The sequence below is a fragment of the Protopterus annectens genome, chromosome 6.part0 (genome assembly GCF_019279795.1).
Source record: "Protopterus annectens isolate FY-2018-M chromosome 6.part0, PAN1.0, whole genome shotgun sequence".
NCBI classification, from domain to species: domain Eukaryota; kingdom Metazoa; phylum Chordata; order Ceratodontiformes; family Protopteridae; genus Protopterus; species Protopterus annectens.
The window spans coordinates 321,092,959-321,115,037 of NC_056737.1; the positions used below are offsets into that span (position 1 = coordinate 321,092,959).

At 41.7% G+C, this 22,079-nt stretch overlaps 1 protein-coding gene across 1 annotated transcript in view; it reads right to left on the reverse strand.

Moving 5' to 3' along the window:
- ZNF106 (zinc finger protein 106) overlaps positions 1-22,079 on the reverse strand; it is a 2,006,671-nt gene that overhangs the window by 311,076 nt on the left and 1,673,516 nt on the right. The window contains exon 19 of the mRNA XM_044074076.1: positions 2,169-2,240. Within this exon, the coding sequence (XP_043930011.1) occupies positions 2,169-2,240 (72 nt within the window). The remainder of the gene's footprint in view (positions 1-2,168; positions 2,241-22,079) is intronic.

Below are 22,079 nucleotides of genomic sequence, written 5' to 3' on the forward strand. Positions count from 1 at the left end.
TGTGTCCAGTCCAGCTACAGCATGTCTTTGGGATGTGGGAGGAAATCGGAGCACCCGGAGGAAATCCACGCAAAAACAGGGAGGACATGCAGACTCCGCACAGTAGGCACCCCAGCCGAGGATCGAACCATGGAACCTCTTGCTGTGAGGCGACAACGCTAACTGCTACACCACCATGGCCGCCCATCAACTATATATAATATATTTATAAAAAAGCAAAATATTCTTTGAACTAAGTTAATATGAGACGAAAAAAGACTGCCAATGCAGATGACTGCAAGAAGGGGCACAAAAGACAAGTGGAGAGGCTGGAACTGATATGAGAAAAATTAGCAAAGGAACCAAGATACTGGCAGCAAATAACTATGGAACAAAATGTAAGAGATGGATGAAGCCAAACAGAAGTCTGGAGTGCTGCCTTCCCTACCAGGGACTGATAAGCAGAGTATAGGCAAACAGAAAGAGACAGGGAGTTCTAAGGGAAAGTCCAGATCTGGTTGAGTCTAGAACAGAATCTGCTTTTATATGCATGCAAATTATCCCTTTTAAAATACTGCATGACAACTAAGAATGAATTAAATTAGGTTAGAAATGACTGAGAACAGAAACACATTATAGAAAGGAACAGTGCAAGGACATCTGTACTGTTAAGCAAGTATGCAACAAAGTCCAGAAGGATTAGGATTTTCACATGGAAGCATCTGCAGCTATTTTACATTCTATGCAGACTTCAGAGAACTCTTCCTCAAGCACAGGAAAACTGCAGTATGTGATTTTCCACAAAACCAACAGCACTATGGGTTCAGTGAATGGGAGACTTGCATAGTCATGCTAATAATACTGTAATCCTTCAAAAAAAGAAAAACTGATATAAGCTTCTAATCAACTTTACTTTTATAAGCAAATAAAGAAGTTGAAGTATTTATGTCAGCAACTACAGAAGACAATATTAAACTGCACACTTTGAGGGATGTGTAAATTGAATATGTTTTGTTTCTTAATCTAAAATAATAAAGCTGAAAGTCATTTCACCGACTACTCACTCACCATTTACTGCTCTGACCAAATTTGCCAAAAACAGGCTATATTAAGTTTCACAGAATTAATATAGCAATAACCATCGACTGGGTGGGGTATACTGAAGATTTACTGGGTCTATGACATTTTGTTGAATGGGTACTCAAATACCCATTCAGCATAAATGATATAGACCCAGATTTACCCACTCACTCTCATGATAAAACAAAGGCAACCATGGGTAAATCTTCAATAGATCATACTCAGTGGTTATTGCTATTATACAATGACATTTAAGAAAAAACTACTTAACTTTCAAACTCTTAAATAATGTCTTTGTACAATGGCACTATCACATTCTCCTGCTTTGTTTCCGCATCCCATGGCTTTGTTGATGCACTGCGCATGCATATGGGACTTATGTTCCCATGCTTATGCAGTACATCAGTGCTTTGGAGAGCAAGAACAGAGATGGGAAGATCTCTGTTGCTGCCCCCCCCCCTTTTCTAAAGAAACTGTGAAATTTGGACAGTTTAGAGGTCCTAGAGAAGGCAAAAATACAAGAAAAATCAGGTACGTTTCTTTAGTTTTGTGTAACATAACTGATTTTCCTTATATTTTCTCTGCTCTCCGTACCTACCTCTCGATCTCTTTGCTCAAGAAAACTACAAAGCCTTAAGTCCGGGCAACTAGACTTTTTTATATTGGTATATGCTTGGTTTACAACAGGTACGATGGGTGGGATGACCAAACAGTGTACACTTTTTTCAATGTCAATGTCCTGTCATTGTATAATACACAATAAAAGGCTATTGTGGAAGACCTCGCCATATATCATGTTATTAATTTCAAATCTGAGAATCAGGAAAGTATGTGCAATTCAGAATACATACTTGCAAAACTGCAGTGTAGACAAAATGAGCGATTACATCAAGCCTGAAATCACAGCTGATAAATCAACAAAACAGTGCATAACATTTTAGCTAGTCCACTAACGCACCTCAAGTGAAAAGCTCTAAACGATTTAATACTTTGAGAATCAATTTGTAGAACCTGTCTTCAAAGATTGTTACATGAAATCTCAAGTATTGCAGTGTTCAACAAACCTACATTTAATAATTAAATAATGCCAGAATACACGTAAAACATACCATGCTCTTGTGAATAGCCATACACATTATCATGTCTGTGTGACCTCCATACACTTGTAACCGATCGTCAGACTATTAAAAGAATTAAAAAAAGGAAAAATGCTTTAAGAATAACATGCTCTTCCTTAAAATACATATACATTGTATAACATACATCAGCAGTTTAGACTAAAAGCAGCTTCTAATCAAGGTCGCCTTTGAAGGGAAATTAGCTAGGCTTAAAATGACCTGAAAGGCAGCTAGCTACGTACTTACCTATAAGGTTATGACAAAATGTTTCTAAGGCTATATTTGCTACTGTAAAGCCAATCCAAAAATCATAACTTCAAGGAGAAAGAGCTCAATTCTCAGAACAGTTTCCTTCTCACCTCAAATTATGCTACTTTAATTATATAAATAACAGATCTGCTCTTATCACATCAGCTAATGTACAAGAAGACTTTACTTCCTGAACACTTGGTTTGGTTTACTCCTTTGACTAATCAGAATTCAGTAACATTATAGATCATCACATGCTTGGGGTGTGCACTCTCCATATCAATACACACTAACACTACATGCCAGCTATGTAAGTGTGCTTATCCAGAACCTGCTATATTATGCCAACTACCTTCCTAAAAGTCAAGAACTATGTTTGAGGACAAGTACTGCTGGATTTACAAGGGCTCTAACAGCTAAGGCAGGATGGAAGTTACACACTTGCATGGAGATGGAAGGAGGGCATTCTTAAACGATCAAGGAGGGTCATATTTCTTAAATCAACTGCTACTGCATGAACATATCTGTTATGACTTAAGCAGTAATGAAAGACCCTATATGCATTACTACATCCAAAGCCTCTCCTTTACGGGCCATAGTAGAAGAAGCTAGAGTACAACCCAAGGACTAAGAAAGCTGAATCAAAGTAGTCAGTTCATAGTTGACTCCTGAAGTCATGACTGAGACAATACTGTTTGACGAAGAAGTGTAAAAAAGACCAAGCTGGTCACTGTGCAAGTATCTACAATGGAAACAGACACTCCACTTGTAGTGTGGGCTTTGATAATTTCCACCAGCAGGTAAACTACTACTTGACAGCAAAAGAAAATGCAGTTGGCAATCCACTTGGAAGGCCTGGTTTGGTTGGCAGTTGTAAGCCTTTCCTGCACTGGGGAGGGGAAAACAAATAGCTGGTCTGTCTTCTAGTAATGCTGCCAATCTGGCAGGCTCAAAAGGCATATAAGCAACCCTATCAATCAAGAAGGTCAAGTTCGTGCAAGAGATGGGATTCTTAAAAGTACAATAGAGATAAATTCCTTCACTGACTGTATGACCGGCAAGTAATGGGTCTCAATTTTGCACTCCACAAAGTAATGATGGGCAGAAATATCTGACAATGGAATGAAAGAGGACCAAGTAATAAACTGAGTAGGTACACGATTATCAGCAACATGACCAGGTAGAGTGGTGAAGACTGGAACTACATTCACACATTGCACAGTTTATACTAACATGCACACGCTTGATGAAAGAGAAACTTCCTAGCAGCCTCGATCGCTCTTGAGACCCTAGGCTGGGACATCCTGTGGAAATCAAGGGATCTGTATTAGCAGCCAGGTCCCAGTTCTAAATAGCTTCTTGGACACAGCTTTATCCATATCTACAAGGACTCAAGTGCCTGAGATCATGCCCTTTTCTGTAACAGAGGTGACAAGAATTAATCATCGGCACTTCTTCCCAGAATTGGGGAAAGAGGCACAGAATCAGTGAGAATAGTGGGAAAAAATAAAAGATATACCCATGCCAAAGGAGGGGAAAAACAGACACCGTCTTCTCTCATGTACCCTACTATACCAAGCAGAATAGAGAGACTCCAGAGCACTGACTTCCTGAGTGGCAAGCAGGTGAAACTCGAGAATGCTCCACTTCTGGAAGACCTACACCAGATACAGTCTACAAATCAACAGCTACAAGAAAGGACTACAGGACTGGCTTTCATAGGATCATAGGACAAAATTCCCAGATGTAACAACTCCATCTAAAAACAACCTTAAGGTTATGTTGCTAAATGCTGGGAGTCTTAACATGAAAATGCACTCACTGGAGGCAGTCCTCACCTTGGAAGAAGCAGGCATTTGCGCAGTCACGGAGACCTGGTTCAAGGTTTTGGAGAGCACCCTAGCCATACCTGGTTACACCACCTTCCACACGTTCAGATCACAAACTGAATACGTGAAAACTAAAGGAGGCGGTCTATCAATATTCAATAAAGATAAATACACCTCCAGACTGGTTAAACAGTATAATTCCCTGGAGATACTTCAGGTGCAATTAACTGTTGGTAGGACATCTATTCAAGTCATTGCCAGCTACAGGACCCCCTCCATGAATCAGGACACCCACTTTGCCTATTTGGATCTACTTGAGTCCATGGTTTTGGGTGACTAACTACTCATTCATTGACTTGGTAAATTGCTCTTGCTCAAACTCACTTGACCAAAGGTTCTTCGACCTGTTAACGCCAGTGCCCTGGACCTGCTGGTTGATACCCACACGAGGGGTACCAACATCTTGGATCTTAAGCTTACCAATATGGGGGATCACTGTAGTACCCCCACTGTGAGGTCTTCCCTGGTGAGATCTGACCACAAATCTGTCTCATCTGAAGTAACTATCACACCTGACCCCCCTGCAGCAACTAAAGAAACTTCTTTAAAGCAGATTATAACCTCTTACGGGATGGTATAAATAGCTTCACTGCACCTAACCCCAGATGAAACTAGCAACTATGCAGAGTTCTACACCAATGCTTTACACAAACACCTACACTAATGGCATTGACTTGGCCATACGTGATAAGACCAAAAGAAGCTCCTCAAAGAAGAGTAAAAAAGAGGTGGACAACTGCCATTAACAGGCTTTACAATAAGAGGAAGAAATTGCTATTGAAGAGTAAAAGGGTGGCAGTGAGTGAGCCCTAATCTAGAAACAAGCCCTCCTCAACTTAAACAAGTGAATAAGACTTCTTGTGAAGTCCTCCAAAGCAAACTATGAATCCAAAATAGCTTCCTCAACTAAAGGCAATCATAAGGCATTCTTTAGTTATATCCGTAACATAAAAGGAAAGGCCCAGATTTGTGCTGAACAGGTAGTTAATGATACAACATATACTGAGCCTGTGGACATAGCTAACCTGTTAGCCGACAGGTTCTGTGAAAACTTCACTCCCCTGTCCTCACCACAATACCCCATGACATCTCTACCATCTGTCCCATACCTTGTATCGTTAAAGAGCGGGTTGTAAACACCCTCTCGAAGGCCGAAAATACAGCATCAATAACCTGATCAATCAATAATAATAACAATACTATCAATAACCAATAATAATCAATGACCTGATAACATCCCATGCTAAGTCCAACATGGACTCCAACAAAAATAAACAGCACCATTGGGTACTAATCATAATCTAAGCACAGGTTTCATCCCAGCTGAATGGAAAACGGTCATTATTCCCTTGCACAAAGGTGGTGCTTCCACTGACCACGGGAACTACAGACCTATTAGCCTGACTAGCATTATTTGCAAGGTCACAGAATGAATCACCATGGCCTTATCAATAAAGATAACATGAAATCTTCAAACATTTGACCCTAACCAGTTTGGATTTGTCAGAGAGTGATCATATCTGCTAAACCTGGTGGACTTCTTTGAGACAATAACCAAGGCCCTGGACGAGGGGAAAGCTGCACATACAGCCTACCTACATTTAGCCAAGGGGTTTGACACCATCCCCCACTCAAACATCACTGATAAACTCACCCAGCTAGGTATCACCCCACATATTGTTAGATGGATCACTAACTGGCTCACTCATAGAACTTACATAGTCAAAATAGGGGAACCTACCTCCAACAGTAGACCTGTAACTAGTGGTGTTCCACAGGGATCAGTGCTGGGATCTTTACTGTTTGGAATCTATTTCTCCGAAGTATAAGCTAAATCTAAAAGTCTGTGGCTGATCAAGTTTGCTGATGACTGCAAAATGGGAGCGGTCACAGAATCTCCAAATGATGTCAACATCCTACAAGAGGGTCTTACACAAACAAATGATTGGTGCCAAATTCATGACCTTAAATTCAATGCAAAAAATGTATTATCGTCCCTTTCGGTAAGGGAGATGCTTCTGCTAACTACCACATCAATAGTGCCTTAACTATGCACTCAGTGGTGACACACCTGGGTGCACAGGGTGACAGCAACCTTACCTCTGACCACCATGTCTCCACTGTGGTAAGAAGGGCATTATCTGTGGTTCCTCTTATAAGTAAGGGCTTTGCCTCAAGGAAAAAATGAAGTTATAACCTACCTATACACTTCCCTCAACAGGTCAATAACTGAGTACAACACCCTTTTGGTATGTACCATTTCAAGCACCTGAAGCAATTGTAGAGACCACAAAGATTCCTCAAGGAAATTTCAAGGTCTTCAGCAACTGTCCCATGTGGATGGTCTAAAATCACTGTCATTTTATTCTGTTTCATACAGACTACTCAGAGACAATCTCTGACCTGACTTTATTGGAAATGCTGCATCTCGCTAAGTCAAATGGTACATGGCTACTCGCACTGAAGAACTTAACCTGGTATGTGACATTAATAGAACCTGCTCGAGGGACACAACTGGCTCGCAGAAGTTACCATACCTTTGGAACAGACTCCCACTTCATGTCAAATAGAGCACCTCATTGGCCCCCTTCAAACACAATATGGACGACTGGCTGGGTAACTGTAAATCCACCCCAGGGATTCCACCTGTGTCCTTCTTGGATGAGGTAATAGGTGCTGGTCGTGGAAATAAGGGAAGAACTTGGCTAAGCTTGTAAGGTCCCTGAAGCCATTAGCTTAGTAACTATGACCCTGTGAACCAAATGATGCACAGTCCCACAATAAACTGTATTCAAGGCCAGTAAGACAGCTCTGATTTCCAAACGGCTGACATGAAGCCCCCTCTCCAGGAGAACTACAACCTTTGTAATACATGGGAGGATGTTCATCTGCTTTGGCTGTAGGAACGGGAGACCTCTACATAAGAAGATTTAAGGGTAATATCCAGCAGTTCACAGCTTAGTGATAGGATGCCGGATAACACATCCTTAGGTGGTGGAAAACCTTCATCCTCTTTTAGGCTGGAAAACTGTGAAAGGGGAGAGAGAGATAGACAAAGGGCACTCAAATGTCCTTGACAGTAATGAAGGCCTGCTTCCTCCATTGACAGGCCTGGACAAAGAGCATGTCTCCTTTAATGTGGACATCCAGGATGCAGTTTTGGAGTTCCTCCTTAAGGAAGGATAATCTCAGCAACAATATTCCTGTTTTTCTCTGACTCCACTAATACCAAAAACCTTGATCATTCAAAATGTTCAGTTACTGCTTATTCTAATGACCTTGTTCTTTACAGATAGAACTGGAAACTCAGTTTCAGTTTAAGTCCTCAGTGTTTCATAGGCTTACTCTTACTGATGTTGGGCTAAAAATACAACTTTTACTTATTTGCCTACCTTCATTAACTGTGAAGTTCCAAATGGGACGAGACAAAAACTCCACAGTTATGTGAAACCATCTGCTTCTGCAATATATTTATTAATATATTCACTTAATATTAACCAGCTTGTCCAGCTAGGTGGAAGACCAGGAAGAAAATCTGCACTACATAAAAGTTAATCTTTAAAAGTAACACATATGATGACATACAAGCTAAATAAACTGTGGAATTATTTGTACTAGTAAACATCTGCACTACACTGTGTGTAACACAGCAAAAGAAGTGTTTGAAAACACAGGTCTAAAGTAAATTCTAGTGCAAGTCATAGGTTCAAAAGGATCAAACCACAGATGTGTATTCCTTGCATGTTTTATTGACCAATTATAATTAAAACTTCCAGCTCCGTTTAAATAAACAGAAGAACCGTGACTATGACTCAGGCAATCCAATCCCAATTAGCAATTCTGAAGCCTATTTGGGTTGACATGGGGGAGGAGGTAAAAGACAGGGCTTACACCTGGTTGCTTCTCTTCAGGGGTAAGGCAAGATGAAATGGACTCCTGGGTATACCCCACAAAGGTAGAATCAGGGGAGGCAGAACCACCTTACCATGTCATGCAGATGCATGGTCCACACTGCAAAGATCCACTGCACTAAGTTCATTGAACATTACCCAGATGTATGGAACCATCTAGGATTAAAGCAGAAAACGTCTGACCCTTGACACATATGACAGTGTTACTCCAAAAATGCTCAACCTCTGCATCAAAGAATGAGCGATCCAAAGGACTTTTGAAAAGGGAAAACAAAAGGACCAACAAACAGGAGGAGTAAATACAAGTCAGTGGAAGACTGGAAAACGAGAAAAACACCATGAAAAATGACAGTAATACTTTTCAATACCAATGACAGACTTATGTTAACAATTGTTTAAAAAGTACATTCCCTCTAGCACCAGCAAAATCATGAAGTATTCCTCATATCAGACTTTTGTTCAAGATAGCTCCTCTACATTACATACAAAATACAGTTGTGTAGGTAATTTACAATAACAGTAGAAGCTTGAGTGTGGCTGCAGTCATAACCTGGGAGGTTTCTGTCTTACGAGGAGTTTAACATTAAGCTAGACTATCAAAGCACAACACCCATCCATCCTTGACCAGGCTGATGTTACCTCTTAGTTTGGATGTCTAAATACAGCTGGTATACAGTTGGGTACATGACAACTTATTGATAAGTAGTATACTGAAAGTCATAATACTGAATGCAAATTGCTGACATTTATTTTTATTTTATTTATTTTACATTTGTTGACCGGGATTGTCCGACTGAGCTGAAGAGCCCTTTTTCAGCAAAGGCCTGGGGAGAAAAGCTCCAACATATTATATAATTTTCATTATAAATTAGCATTAAACAGCAATGTTACAGGATTATTACAAGGCATTAAGTAGCAATACAATGTTATACAGCGTCAATAATCAGGAGTACAGCATAACTATTTCATGATGTATAAAACGAAATGTGTCATTAAGATGAGTATAGTTTTTGGTGTAAGTGGTTACAAAAACCCAGTTTTATCATGAAGTAGTTGCATGAAGGCAAGACAATTACAACAGAATATTTCTCTGAGGCAATTAGAGTAATAAATTTTAGAAAACAGTAGAAAGAGTAGTAAAAGAAGATTAGAGTGAGCTAGTGAGAAGAGTGAGTTAAGGGCAGAAGGTAGATTAAGGTATGAGAAGTAGGGGATGTTAAGGAGGGTGAGTGCAGTGGCAGGACCAGTGACTTTTAAAGTGCTTTTTGGTGAATGTCAAATTGTTCAGGATGTGTAAGGGTCCTGATTTCTAGTGGGAGCTTATTCCAGGCAATAGTGGGGTGATAGCTGTACATGTTGCGTTCAAATTTAGATTTGGGTTTGTAGATTTGTAGTAGGTCTTGGTTAGACCTTTGGAGAGGTCTGGAGGGAGAATAATGGGTGACTCTATCGTCAGGCACACTGACGTCCCGCTCACCAGGCTGATCAGGTGACGGTGAGCTGCCTGTCGGGCGCTAGGATCCGCCACATAACACAAGCACTCAGGTCACTCCAAGGCAAGTACAAATATGACTCAGTCATTGTCCATGCTGGTGTGAATGACCTGAGACGTACCTCCCTGGACTACATGAAGAGAGACAGAGGAGCTCTCTGAGTATGTAGCCCAGGCCGGTATGACCCTGACCTTGAGTAGCATCTTCCCTCACCAAGAATGATGCCACAATATGAAGACAAGATGATCAATTTCAACAATTGGCTTAAGTATTGGTGTCATTCAAAGGGGATCCAATGCTTGTCAGCCTGGGATGACATGCTTGACAAGCCACGATGCTTCACTAGGGACGGCTTGCACCTGTTACCCCTGGGCTTTCGGATATTGGCAAAGGCTCTTGCTACCCCCATAGTGCCTTTTTTAGGCAAGGCTCAAAAGACAAACCCAGCTCCATAGGTATCGCAAGGGATAAGAAACTAAGAGTAATGCTACTCAACGCCAGAAGTCTAAACCTCAAGATACACGCACACTAAACTCTCCTTAGCATGGAGAACATTGATATCTGTGCAGTAACAGAAACCTGGTTCAAGGCTCCTGAGAGCACCCCAGCACTACCAGGTTATACCTCATACCATGCTTTTCGGCCCCAAAACTTGGACCGAACCACAAAAGGAGGGGGAGTATCAATATTCATCAAAGATACCCACACCTCCAGGTTGGTGGCACAGCATGAAGCATCAGAGACTATCCATGTGCAACTAACAGTGGGTAAAACTGCCTTCCAGTTTATAGCCTGCTACAGACCACCCTCCCAAACCCAGAAACCCCACTCGGCCTTCCTGAGAACACTGGAAAATATGAAGGTCTCTCCAAACACCATTATATTGGGCGACTTCAACTACCCAAACATAGACTGGGAGCATTACTCTAGCTCCAACACGCTAGCCCAAAGGTTCCTAGAATTTATAAACTCAAATGCTATGGAACAACTTGTCACCACTCCCACAAGAGGGGAAAACATACTGGACCTGATCATCACCAACATGGGGACTCTATGCTCCAGACCAAAAGTGTATCCCTCACTAGTAAGATCAGACCATAAACTAATCTCACTGGATATTCACATCCCGACCCCACCACCTGCCCAGAAAACCACAGTGAAAAACTTCTCTAAAGCAAATTTCACACTCCTCAAAACAGAGGTGGAATCCGTCAAGGCCCCCGGGCCTGTGGAAAATACGGCCCAGACCGCAGAATCCATTATAAACGCATTCTATGAACACCTTCAGGAATGCATGGATCATGCAATCCCAAATAAAACCAAGACCCAATCCTCCAAAGGCAGACGTCCTGTCTGGTGGACCCCAGCTATAAACAAAATATACAATAGAAGGAGGAAGCTACTACATGATAGAGCAAAATCCCAAAAAGGGAAGGCATCTCTGATCAGTATTAGCAAAACACTATGGGCAATCATAAAATCGTCTAAGGCCAGCTTCGAGAGAAAAATTGCACAGGACACTAAGGATAGTCACAAGGCTTTCTTTGGTTATGTTAGGAACCTGGGTGGGAATTCCCAGATATGCTCAGAATTAGTCCAAAATGACAAAAAAATACACTGAACCCACAGACATTGCCGACATTCTAGCTGACAGGTTCAGCGCAAACCCCCCCCCCACCAAAAGGGCAAATATCTATCCCAGCAGAGTGCTGCCCCACTGTCATCTCAGACGCTCAGGTAAGAGCCACCCTCTCCAAAGCAAAAAACACAGCATCAATGGGACCAGACAGTGTCCCGGGCTGCGTCCTACATGAACTCCAAGAAGAGCTAAACCCAAACATAAAAGTACTGTTCAATCTCAGCCTTACTACAGGATATGTACCCAAAGAGTGGCGTACAGCAACAGTGGTCCCTCTCCACAAAGGTGGTGCCTCAACGGATCCTGGAAACTATCGCCCCATAAGACTGACTAGCTTGGTCTGCAAAGCTATGGAAAGGATCATCATGGACCTCATAAATAAAGATATTGGGGACCTACAGACACTGGATCCTACCCAGTTCGGCTTTTTTAAGGGCAGATCCTGCCTCTTAAACCTGGTTGATTTCTTTGAAACAGTCACCAAGGCCATTGATGAGGGGAAGGTGGTCCACACAGCCCACCTGAACCTCGCAAAAGCCTTCGATACAATACCCCACTTGGGCATTATAGATAAGCTCACCAGCTTAAATATAAACCCCTATGTCACTAGATGGGTTGCAAACTGACTCAAGGACAGAACCCACATGGTTAGAATTGCTGGAGCCATGTCAGACTACAAACCAGTTACAAGTGGCGTCCCACAAGGCTCAGTCCTGGGACCTCTCTTGTTCGGTATATATTTCTCGGAGGTACAGGCCAACATGGAAGGACTGTGGCTGACCAAGTTCACTGATGACTGCAAACTGGGCGCCATAACAGACTCTCCAGCCGACACAAGCATCCTCCAAAAGGGCCTCATAGAAACAGACAACTGGTGCCAGAGCCATGGCCTCAAGCTAAATGCCAAAAACTGTATAGTCATCCCCTTTGGCAAAAACAAAGTGCCCACAAATTACCACATAGGTGGTAATCCATTAAGTACAGAAGACGTAATTAGGGACCCAAGTTGATAGCAATCTCTCATTTGACAACCACGTGGCCAAAGTGGTTAGAAAAACATTTTATATAGTCCACCTAATCATGAAGGGATTCACATCTAGATCAGGGGAGGTCATCGTGCCTCTTTACTCATCCCTCATCAGGCCCATAATTGAGTACAATGCCCCTTTTGGGATGTACCTTACCAGACACCTGCAGCAACTGGAAAGACCCCAAAAGTACCTCACCAAGAGGATCAAAGGGCTCAAACAAAACAGATGCCATATGCTGACCGGTTAAAGAAACTCCAGCTCTACTCAGTGGCATACCGCCTGCTCAGAGGCAATCTTTGCCTGACGTATAAAGCCATGTCCAACCTGGAATTAATGGACATGCTGCACCTCAGAAAATCCAAATCCCATCGAGCTACGCGCTCGAGAGACTTGAACCTCAGCACTGAAATAAATAGGACATGCTGGAGGGACAGATTCATAACCCTTCACTCTGGAATAAAATCCCAGTCCAGGTTAGGCAGAGTCCCTCATTGACTCTATTCAAGAGGAATCTTGATGAGTGGATGGGAGATCGTAGGTTTACCCCGGGTATCACTTCTGTGTCACTGTTAGACAGAGGCACAGTATACTAACCTCAAAAAAGGGCACAGCAAAATTAATTTAAAATGGGTGGCGAAAGCCAAACACACTCTGGCTAGGCTTATAAATGCCCTAGGGCAGATAGCCTAGTATGAACCTATGAGAGGGGACAGTGCTAGGCAGTAGGAAGGCTGGTACAGGATATAATGGATGATCTGGAGCTGAGAGAGAAGAAGCTGGTGGGGTAATTTCAAGCCAGTTTAGGTGTTTTAGAGAGAGAGAGTGATGGGATTTGTAGGTTTGTTGGGTAGCAAATCTAGCTACCTTGTTGTAGGTAGATTCGAGTTTGGTCAGGAGTGTTGAGTTAAGATTGGTGAGAAGTTGAGAATTGTACATTAGACTGGGTAGAAGGTAGGTAAGAGAGAGTAATCTTGGCTTCAGAGGTAAGGAATTTCTTGTTAGGGTAAAGGAGCCCTAGTTTTGAATGAGTCTTTTTGATACAGTTATTAACATGCAAGTCAAATTTAAGCTGATCGTGGATGGTTATGCCTAAGAGCTTAGTACTGGATTCTACCATAATGGGAGTCTTATTAAGGGACTGTATAGAGAAGAAGAGTTTAATATTGTTGAACTTTTTAGGTAGGAAAAGTAACAACTTTGTTTTTTTAGGGTTAAGGATGAGCTGGCTGTTGGAGTGCCATGTTTCAACTAAGTTAAAAGATGCCTGAGTAGCTGAGAAGAGCTTAGAGGGAGAGATGGCTGTGGTGATGACTTTAGTCTCATCTGCGTATTGCACTAAAGATGACTGAGGACACGAGGTATAGAGCTGATTAGTAAAGATATTAAAAAGTAAAGGCCCTAGGACAGACCTTTGAGGTACACCCATTTTGACAGGGAGAGGAGGGGAGAGTGCAATGTGCCATCTCACTGATTGAGATCTATCAATGAAGTTAGCTGGAGAACCATGCATCACTATCAGAGAAGTTGAGGTTATGCAGTTTGTGCAGCAGAAGAGCGTGAGACAGTGTTGAAAGCTTTTGAGAGGTCCAAGAATAGGCAATAAATAAGCTTATGGTCGTCCATGGCTATAGAGACAATGTTGGGGAAGGATAATAGAGCTGTAGTGGTGCTATGTTTGGGTCTAAGCCGTGTTGAGTGGGAGTAAGCAGATTTTTCTGTATTAGATACTGCATAACTTGTTTATGAATACATTTTTTTAGTACTTTAGAGAGAGAGGAGAGGATAGTGATAGGTCTAAAGTTAGACAAATCAGAGGAGTTACCTCCCTTGTGTATAGGTAGAGTATAGCATTGTTTCCAGATGGAAGGGACTTTAGATTCAGAAACAGAGCGATTAATTACGATAGATACAGGGGGAGAGCAAGAGAGTCAGCTGCTAGTAGAAGAAAAGTGGAAGGAATATTGTCAGCTGATGCTGAGCAAGGTTTTAATTTAGAGTAGAGTTTTGATGTAGCTAGTAGGTACAGGTTTGACGGAGAAGGTATTTGAGGAGATAGTATTAGGAGTAGGTTCAGAAAAGTTGGAGACGTTAGCAGTAGACGAGTTTGGGTTAGGGTTCAGTAGTTTAGATACTGAATTGATAAAATTGGTATTGAAGACAGTGACAGTTTCTTCAGATATCTTGTCTGGGCATGGATTGGGGGAGCTAAGATTACTGGGATGTAATATTTGGTTAATAGAGTTCCAGAATTTTTTAGGATTAGATTTTAGGGCTGTGGGAGATTTGTTACAGAAGTCCTTTTTATCTATGTTTATGTGTTTTTTTTGTCAAATTTCTGAGTTCTTTATATTTTTGTAAGTCTGCAGAGAGCTTAGATTGTGACCATTTTTTCCATAGTTTGTCTCTAGTTATCATAAGGGTATGAGTGACTTTTGAAAGCCACGGAGATATGGTGGACTTAATTCTGACTTTGCAAGGGGGAGCAAGTGAGTCTAAGATGCTAAGGAAGGTGGAGTTGAAAGCTAGGACTGCTTCTTCTAGTGGGAGTTGGGTAAGGAATTTGCAGTTTACTTTAGAGAGGTGGGCATTAAAGGTTTCTGGATGGAAGTTAGAGAGTTTACGACAAGTGATAAATTTATGAGGTGTCATGTCAAAATGTTGAAACTTTACTACATTAAACTTAAAATGCCTACTAAAAACAAATGTACTACATATGTACATTATGCCAGAACACAGCCAGTCAAACTATTACGCACCTGGTAGTGAAGCTAGGAAATTAGCCCAGACACGGGTTCTGCAGGGAGACAAGTCCTGCTTTCTGTGTGTGTAATGGAGTACTATGCTTACATCATTTAAACATTTCAGCATTATAACATGTCAATAATGTACATTTAGTACTATAAGTTTCAGTATATTGCTTTTCAGAAAGTTGACATAGCCTTATATAAGGCAGCATCAGCCCATGCCATCTTTAGTTCTTCCTTGTTTAATCTTGGCACTGACCTGAAGAGAAGCAAACAGTCCACAGCAATGAGAGATGCCCAAGGCCACAGTCTGAGACATGAAGGCTGTAAAGCCCTCCTGAGGTACCCATGCAAGAGGAAAGGAAAGTCCAGGAAAAATGGATAAAAAAAGTGTGAGAGGGAAGGGAAAGGGGTACCTATGCCAGTCCCTCATCCCAAGCAGTAGACTACATCAGTAATGACCTTTGGCATGAATGAAAGAGGGGTTAATAGACACAGTTACCCTTTCTTAATGTCATGTATGGTTCTTCGCACATCAGCGCCTGAAGTACTAGGACTTTTACAATTGATTTAACTGCAATGAGCAGTGCAGTTCTCTTGGTCACAAATTTTAAGCATGCAGAAACTGTTGATTCAAAGAAAAGTAATGTTAGCTTTTCCAGTGCACAGCTGAAGTCCCAGACAGGCTCTGTGTTTCATCACAGGGGAGGGGGTAATATCCTTTAGCAGTTGCTTGACTGGAAGTCTGACTGCTAGTGTTTGGGAGTTCCTGGACGCAGGCAAGCATGGCTAATAGGTAAACCTGAACAGAAGTATAGGCTAAATGTAAAACAAATGTCTCAGACAGATACTGGAGAACCACAAGCATCATACACCTGTCTGGGTGTCAATTCCTCTTTTGGCACCAGAAGTTACAACCTTTTCCATTTTGACAGATATAATTTTCTTCTACTTGGCCTTCTAGCTTCTTTCATGGTTATTAGCACCTCTTCATTATAAAGGTATCAAAAAGGTGAGACGGTCTTACTTCCGAGCTGCTAGGTTCGGTTTGGACAGACTGGGTTTGTTAGGAGGTTTACTTGATGAGTCATAAGGAGAGGCTTCTCTTTCCATTAGGAGAAGGTGGGAAGACCAATGTTGTGTGGGTTAGAAAGGTGCAATCAGAATACTTTCTGCCTCTCTTCCTTCAGCTTTAAATCACTCTGGGAAGCAAGTGTACGTGAGGGAACCACATGCAGGAAAAACCCACTCAATTGAAGAAGGTGTCCTTTGCCTAAGCTTGCTTATGCAGTGCTTGGGTCAATTTATTTCCAGTTGTCTGCTGCTCTGAGATTATGCAGATCTGTCTCTGGTACAACCTGTCTGTATGTGGAATCTCAAAAGCTTTCATGTGCAGCATCCACTTGTGTGGATCAACAAATGTTCTGCTTAGTTGGTATGTCAAAGTTTTCCTGCATGGATATACATGTGGCTTTCAAGAATATTCTGAACTCCAATATCTGTTCTCAGGTCTGAATACCCAGCACATACAGGTGACAAGACTGTTTTCCCACAGTCTGGCAATTAGCACAGAAGACAAACACTGACTTGCTAAGTTACTTCTTTGCGCCAAGGGTACAGGGTTTAAATCTTTCCAGTTTAATTTGTGTACTGTGAAACACTGAACAAATGACTTCACCAGACAGTGCTCTGGGGCAACTGAGAATATGGGGTAGGTCCCTTAATGGTTTTCTCGACTGCATGTCTAGTAACTAGTTAAGAAAATGAAAGTTATGTACTTATTATGGTAGATCTGTGTTGTCTTGTTTCATCTTGTTCAACACTTGGGTTATCAGATCTGACCTTGGCGCTTTACATGAGCTTGGATTCACTGCTTTAACTCCTCCCCTTCCCATAATGTCTTCTGGTCCCCTCGTAACCTCAGATTGAGTTTGCCTGCATCTACTAAAAAAAATCCTAATACATAACATAAAACAGGCATATCTGACTACTCTATCAAGTCAGCAAGACATAAGTTTAACAGCAAAAAGGCTGCTCAAAAGACAAGGCCCCTAGTCAGGTCCAAACATTCTGCTAGGAGTCCAAGAATGACAACTGTGGATGGGAGATGGCAGGAAGGAGAGGAGAGATGTTGAACTTAACAACACAGGACAACATGGATCTAGCATTATATTAGTGTATAACTTTTTATCCGATGTTATCTTTTTCTTCTGATTCAACACTTGGGATGCATTTCCCAGCACAAACCGGGTGGAATCCAGGAAGGATACTCCAGAGAATAGTGAGCCAAAAGATGTAAGGAATCTAGCTTGTACATCCAGCTTGTAATGGAACACAAATGTATGGACAGTACACCAAGAAGCTGCAGCACCAATCTCATTAATTGCAATCCTACTCATACAAGCAGTAGAATTAGCTGTGCCTTTGGTTTGCCATGCAAGACAATCCCCCTCTTCTCATGAATAAAAGCAATGCAGTTGGAAAGCCAGCTGGACAACATTACTTTAGAAACTCCTGGACCCAAATTAGCTCTTAAAAAGGCAAGGAAGAGTTGATCAGATTTTCTGATATTCTTTGTCCTATGTAAATAAAATCTGAGTTGTCAATGAATATTTAGCAGATGTAAGGCATACTCCTCATTGTTGAAGAACTTCAGGAAAAAATACTGGCAGATTAATAGTTTGGTTAAAATTTGTTTTAAGGGCTACTTTTGGAAGCAAGTGGGGATTTGCTTTCAAAAACACTATCTTTATGGAAAATCAAATAAGGATGTTTACATGACAAGGCTTGTAACTCCAAAAAACTCCTAGCAGAAGTGATATCCACCAACAAAATAGCTTCCCATAAAATAAACTTTAGATTCACAGTAGCAACAGGTTCAAAAGGAGCTTTCATGAAAACCTGAAGCATGATAGTAATGTCTCACGTGGAACCGGATCTCTGACTGGGGGGTGCTTAAAAGAAAAGTTCTTTTCAAAAAACCCTTGAGGATCTTTAGAGGTTCACTAGAAGTCTGATTCTGCCCAATGTGAAAATTAGAAACAGCTAACTGCACCTTAAAAGTTGAGAAACTGGATCCTTGGTGAAACAATTCTGCCAGAAAATCTAAAATCAGTAGAAGAGTGGTGGAAAAGGGTTCTAAACTCCTTGAAGAGGCCTATACGGTAAACATTTTCCATTTACAAAAGATAAAGCTCTCTCATATTCGGCCTCTGCGAAGAGGGCAAAATCTGTATAACTGGGAGAGACATCCTGGCATCCCTGGAAACCGTTAAAATTTGAGGAATCATGTGACTAATTTCAGCATTTCCAGGTCCTGGTGAGACTGGATGGATGGGTGACAGAGAAGGTCTGAACAAGGGTCCAACACGGAGGAGGATGTATTAAATGAGGCCAGAGAAAGGAGAGCCAAATCTGCCAGTGCCAAAAAGGAGCAATGAGGATGACTTGGGCCTTGCACCTCTTGCTTTCTAAAGAACCTTTGTTAACAGAGGAAGATGCAGAAATGCATAAAGAAGGCTCAGGGAACAACTGTAGACATGACCATCCCTCAGTCTTTGCCCCTGTGGAGGGATTAGAGCTAAATAACTGCTGCACTTGTTTAGGTACAAAGCAAAAAGACTGCAGCAAAGTTAGCCCCAGTGATTGAAAATTTGCCTTGCCACTATTTAATTGTGGGACCACTGATGGGGACGAAGAACAGAGGTGCTCAGTTTCTCTGCCAGAATACAGAATTCTCTGACATGTGCATTGCAATTAGAAAGCAACAGGAAGACACTGTCCACTGCTGCACACATGCCTTCCCTGCAAAGTGGGAATGGATGGATTCTCCACTGCTTGTTGATATACCAGGCTACTCCAATGTTGTCACCGTGGACTAAGCTCACACCCAGGGGAGGTTTTCAACACTAGGAGGACTACCCTCATCTCCAACACATTGATGTGAAGACTGACCTTTGTCATCGACCAAGAACCTTGAACAGTCTTCTCTTCAAAATGTTATACCACCCAAAAGGGAAGCATCCATGGTGACAGTGGATACCTGTGGCAGTGGGGAGAAAAACTGACTCCATGAGACTATGTGGGAGGTCAACCCCAAATGATGCGTTTCCTGCATATCAGTATGAAAAGTATCACGGCATAAAGGGAATAAGATACTAGTGACCAATGAGCTGAAAGTGTCTATTTCAGAACCTTCATATAATATCTTGTCTGAGGAACTAACATGATCAAAGCCATCATCCGGCCTAGAAGTCGCAGAGTAAGTCTTGCTGGAAGAAGGGGGTGATGAAGGACTTCTGAAGCAACTTGATGCAGGGATAAAATCTTAGATCGCAGAAGCCTGGCTATTTGAGTATTCATACCTTGGTGGCATCCAATAAACTAACAACTGCACTGGTGTCGGCTGGCTCTTGGCAAGATTGACAGTGATTCTCAAATGTGGAGCAAAAAGGCCTTACATTGACCTAGTAGATTCTTGGCTGGTATGACAAGGAGTCAAGTCTTCCGATATGCTGATATGGGAACACTTGCAGCCTGAGATACACTACTACCACTACCATTTTTGGTGAACAGCCTGGGGCCTGTGGTGAAAGGCAGTGCTCTGAATTCAGAATGACTGGCTGGCAAGCCAGAAATGGAGAAATCTCAGACTGCCTTGCTATCTTGACAGTATGCATCCTGGAGATCTATGGAGTACATCCAGTCATCCTTTCTCCAAAGAGGTAGAATGGACTGTACCATGACCATCCTGATTTTGTACAAGATGGGCCTTAGGTCCCTTGTGTGTTTTTTTTTTTAGAATGAAATAAAAGTACAGTTGTGTCCCCCTTACCGTAACTGTACATGGTTGAGTAAATCAGTGTTGCAGTACTGATTCGTGGGTCCTCCTGCCATGCAGAATCTTTCGACCAGCTAGACGTTGTAGAATCTTTGTATCATTCCTTGACAACGGACACTGAAGACAGACATCTGGACACAAGGGAGTCAACTGGTGCCACCTAAGGGTCTTTCTAAGCAGTGAACAAGCAGTCTGATAACTGAACAGCAGAACCTCCCCAGTTGTCTGAATTTAAGAGAAGGAAAATCATAGGGGCAAGGGAGGTGTTGCTAGAGATAAGGACCATCTACAGAGAACACCTCTACTCATGTACCCACCAAGAGGAAGAAAACTGGTAAGCAGATCGAAGGATTGGGGGGTAAGGAATATGCACTCAAACAGTGAGCTACTCGAACATCTACAATTATAGTAAGTGGGACACAATTTTACTATGCTCTTCATGGTCAGTGCTGTAGTACTGATTCTTGGGAGGACTCCCAACGCCAACAGATGGGTTGGTAGGTCATTTGCATGACCCAAAGAAATAACGTTTTGCAAGATGGCAGCAGCAAAACCTGTTCTAGATTATAGTGTTTTGTAAAGGTGTGCACAGAGGTCCATGTAGCAGCTTCTAGGATGGACTGGGTAGGAATTCCTTTCAGGAAAGCAGTAGTAGTTGCTCCATGCCTGGTCGAGTTGACTTTGATAAGCCCAGGTAGAATTTTTTCCATGGTGGGAGTAACAGAACTTAATGCAGTTGTCTATCCATTTGGAAATTGTTTGTTTGGAGACGGGCCTGACCAGTTTTCCCTCTGTGAAAGCCACCATTAATTGCTCTACTCTATTAGGATTTTTTGTCTTGTCCAGATAGTACCTGATCTGCATGTGCACATCCAGGGAATGCGGAACTTGCTCTGCCCTGCCCTGGGCTTGTAGAAATGTGACCCTCCTTGATGAGACAGCTATAAGGAAAGTGGTCCTCCAAGTTAACATCCTCAGACAGGCAGTGGCAGCAAGTTCCAAGGTGGGAAAGGTTAGTTTTTCTAGCATATAATTTTTTTAGACAGGAACCCCCCCCCCCCCAATTTAATTATTGCCTCCAGTCCCTTATACATCTCACTAATTAACCTTATTATTGTATCAGGGAATGCAAATGCTTTGATTTCCCTACTCAAAATCCTAGGTTACTCTGCTGAATACTTTCTCTACATCAAGACCCACCAACAACACTGGTATTTTCTAACATTCTGCTTCCCTCTGGATCATCATTGTTCTATTAATGTTGTCAAATATTTGTCACCACTCTACCAAACCCACTGATCCATATCTGTCAATGTTGGCAACACCTTTTCCATTCTTTTAACTATTATAGATAAAAACTTAGTTTAAAATTGAAATGGCCCAATATGAAGATGGATCTGGTAGGTCTTTACCATCTTTAGGTGTTAGCAATCACAGTTTTCTTCCAGGATGTTGTTGCTTGCCATCCTTTTAAAATACTGTTACCTTTTTTTCCTCCTAGCTTCCAAACTTCCACAGGAATACCATCTATTCCTGGTGAATTTCCTGCAGACTGATTATACATTACCATGTTTACTTCGTCTCCTCCTATTTTAACTAACTGTTGAGCACCATCTACTTTGCCTCTAACCTTGGCATACTTAAGTCCAACATAAAAGTTTCCATTTGTGCTCCTTGATTTTCACATTTTTTCTGCTTTATACAAATTCGCATAAAATTTCCAAAAGATATCCAACACCTCTACAGGATCTTTGGTTATTTTTCTTATCAGAGGCTTCCAAAGTTCGTCAACAACCCGTTTCTACTTTTCTGTTACCTAGGTTGTTGTACTAAAGGATTTCTCTGTTCCAGACTTACCAAACAGTTGCTTAGCAGCAATCTTTCCGAGCTCATGCATTTTGTCGAGATACTCACTTATTTTCTCTTTAGCACTCTGCAATTGCATCTCTTCTTTTCCTGTAATATTTCCCTTATTCTGCAATAGTTTAACCTTTGTCAGCCCCTCTAAATAATTCATGTTACTTAACTGTATCTTTCACTTCTATTCCAATTTTAAACTCCATTTTCATTTCATTTTATCCCACTCAATAACTATAACTTAAAGAA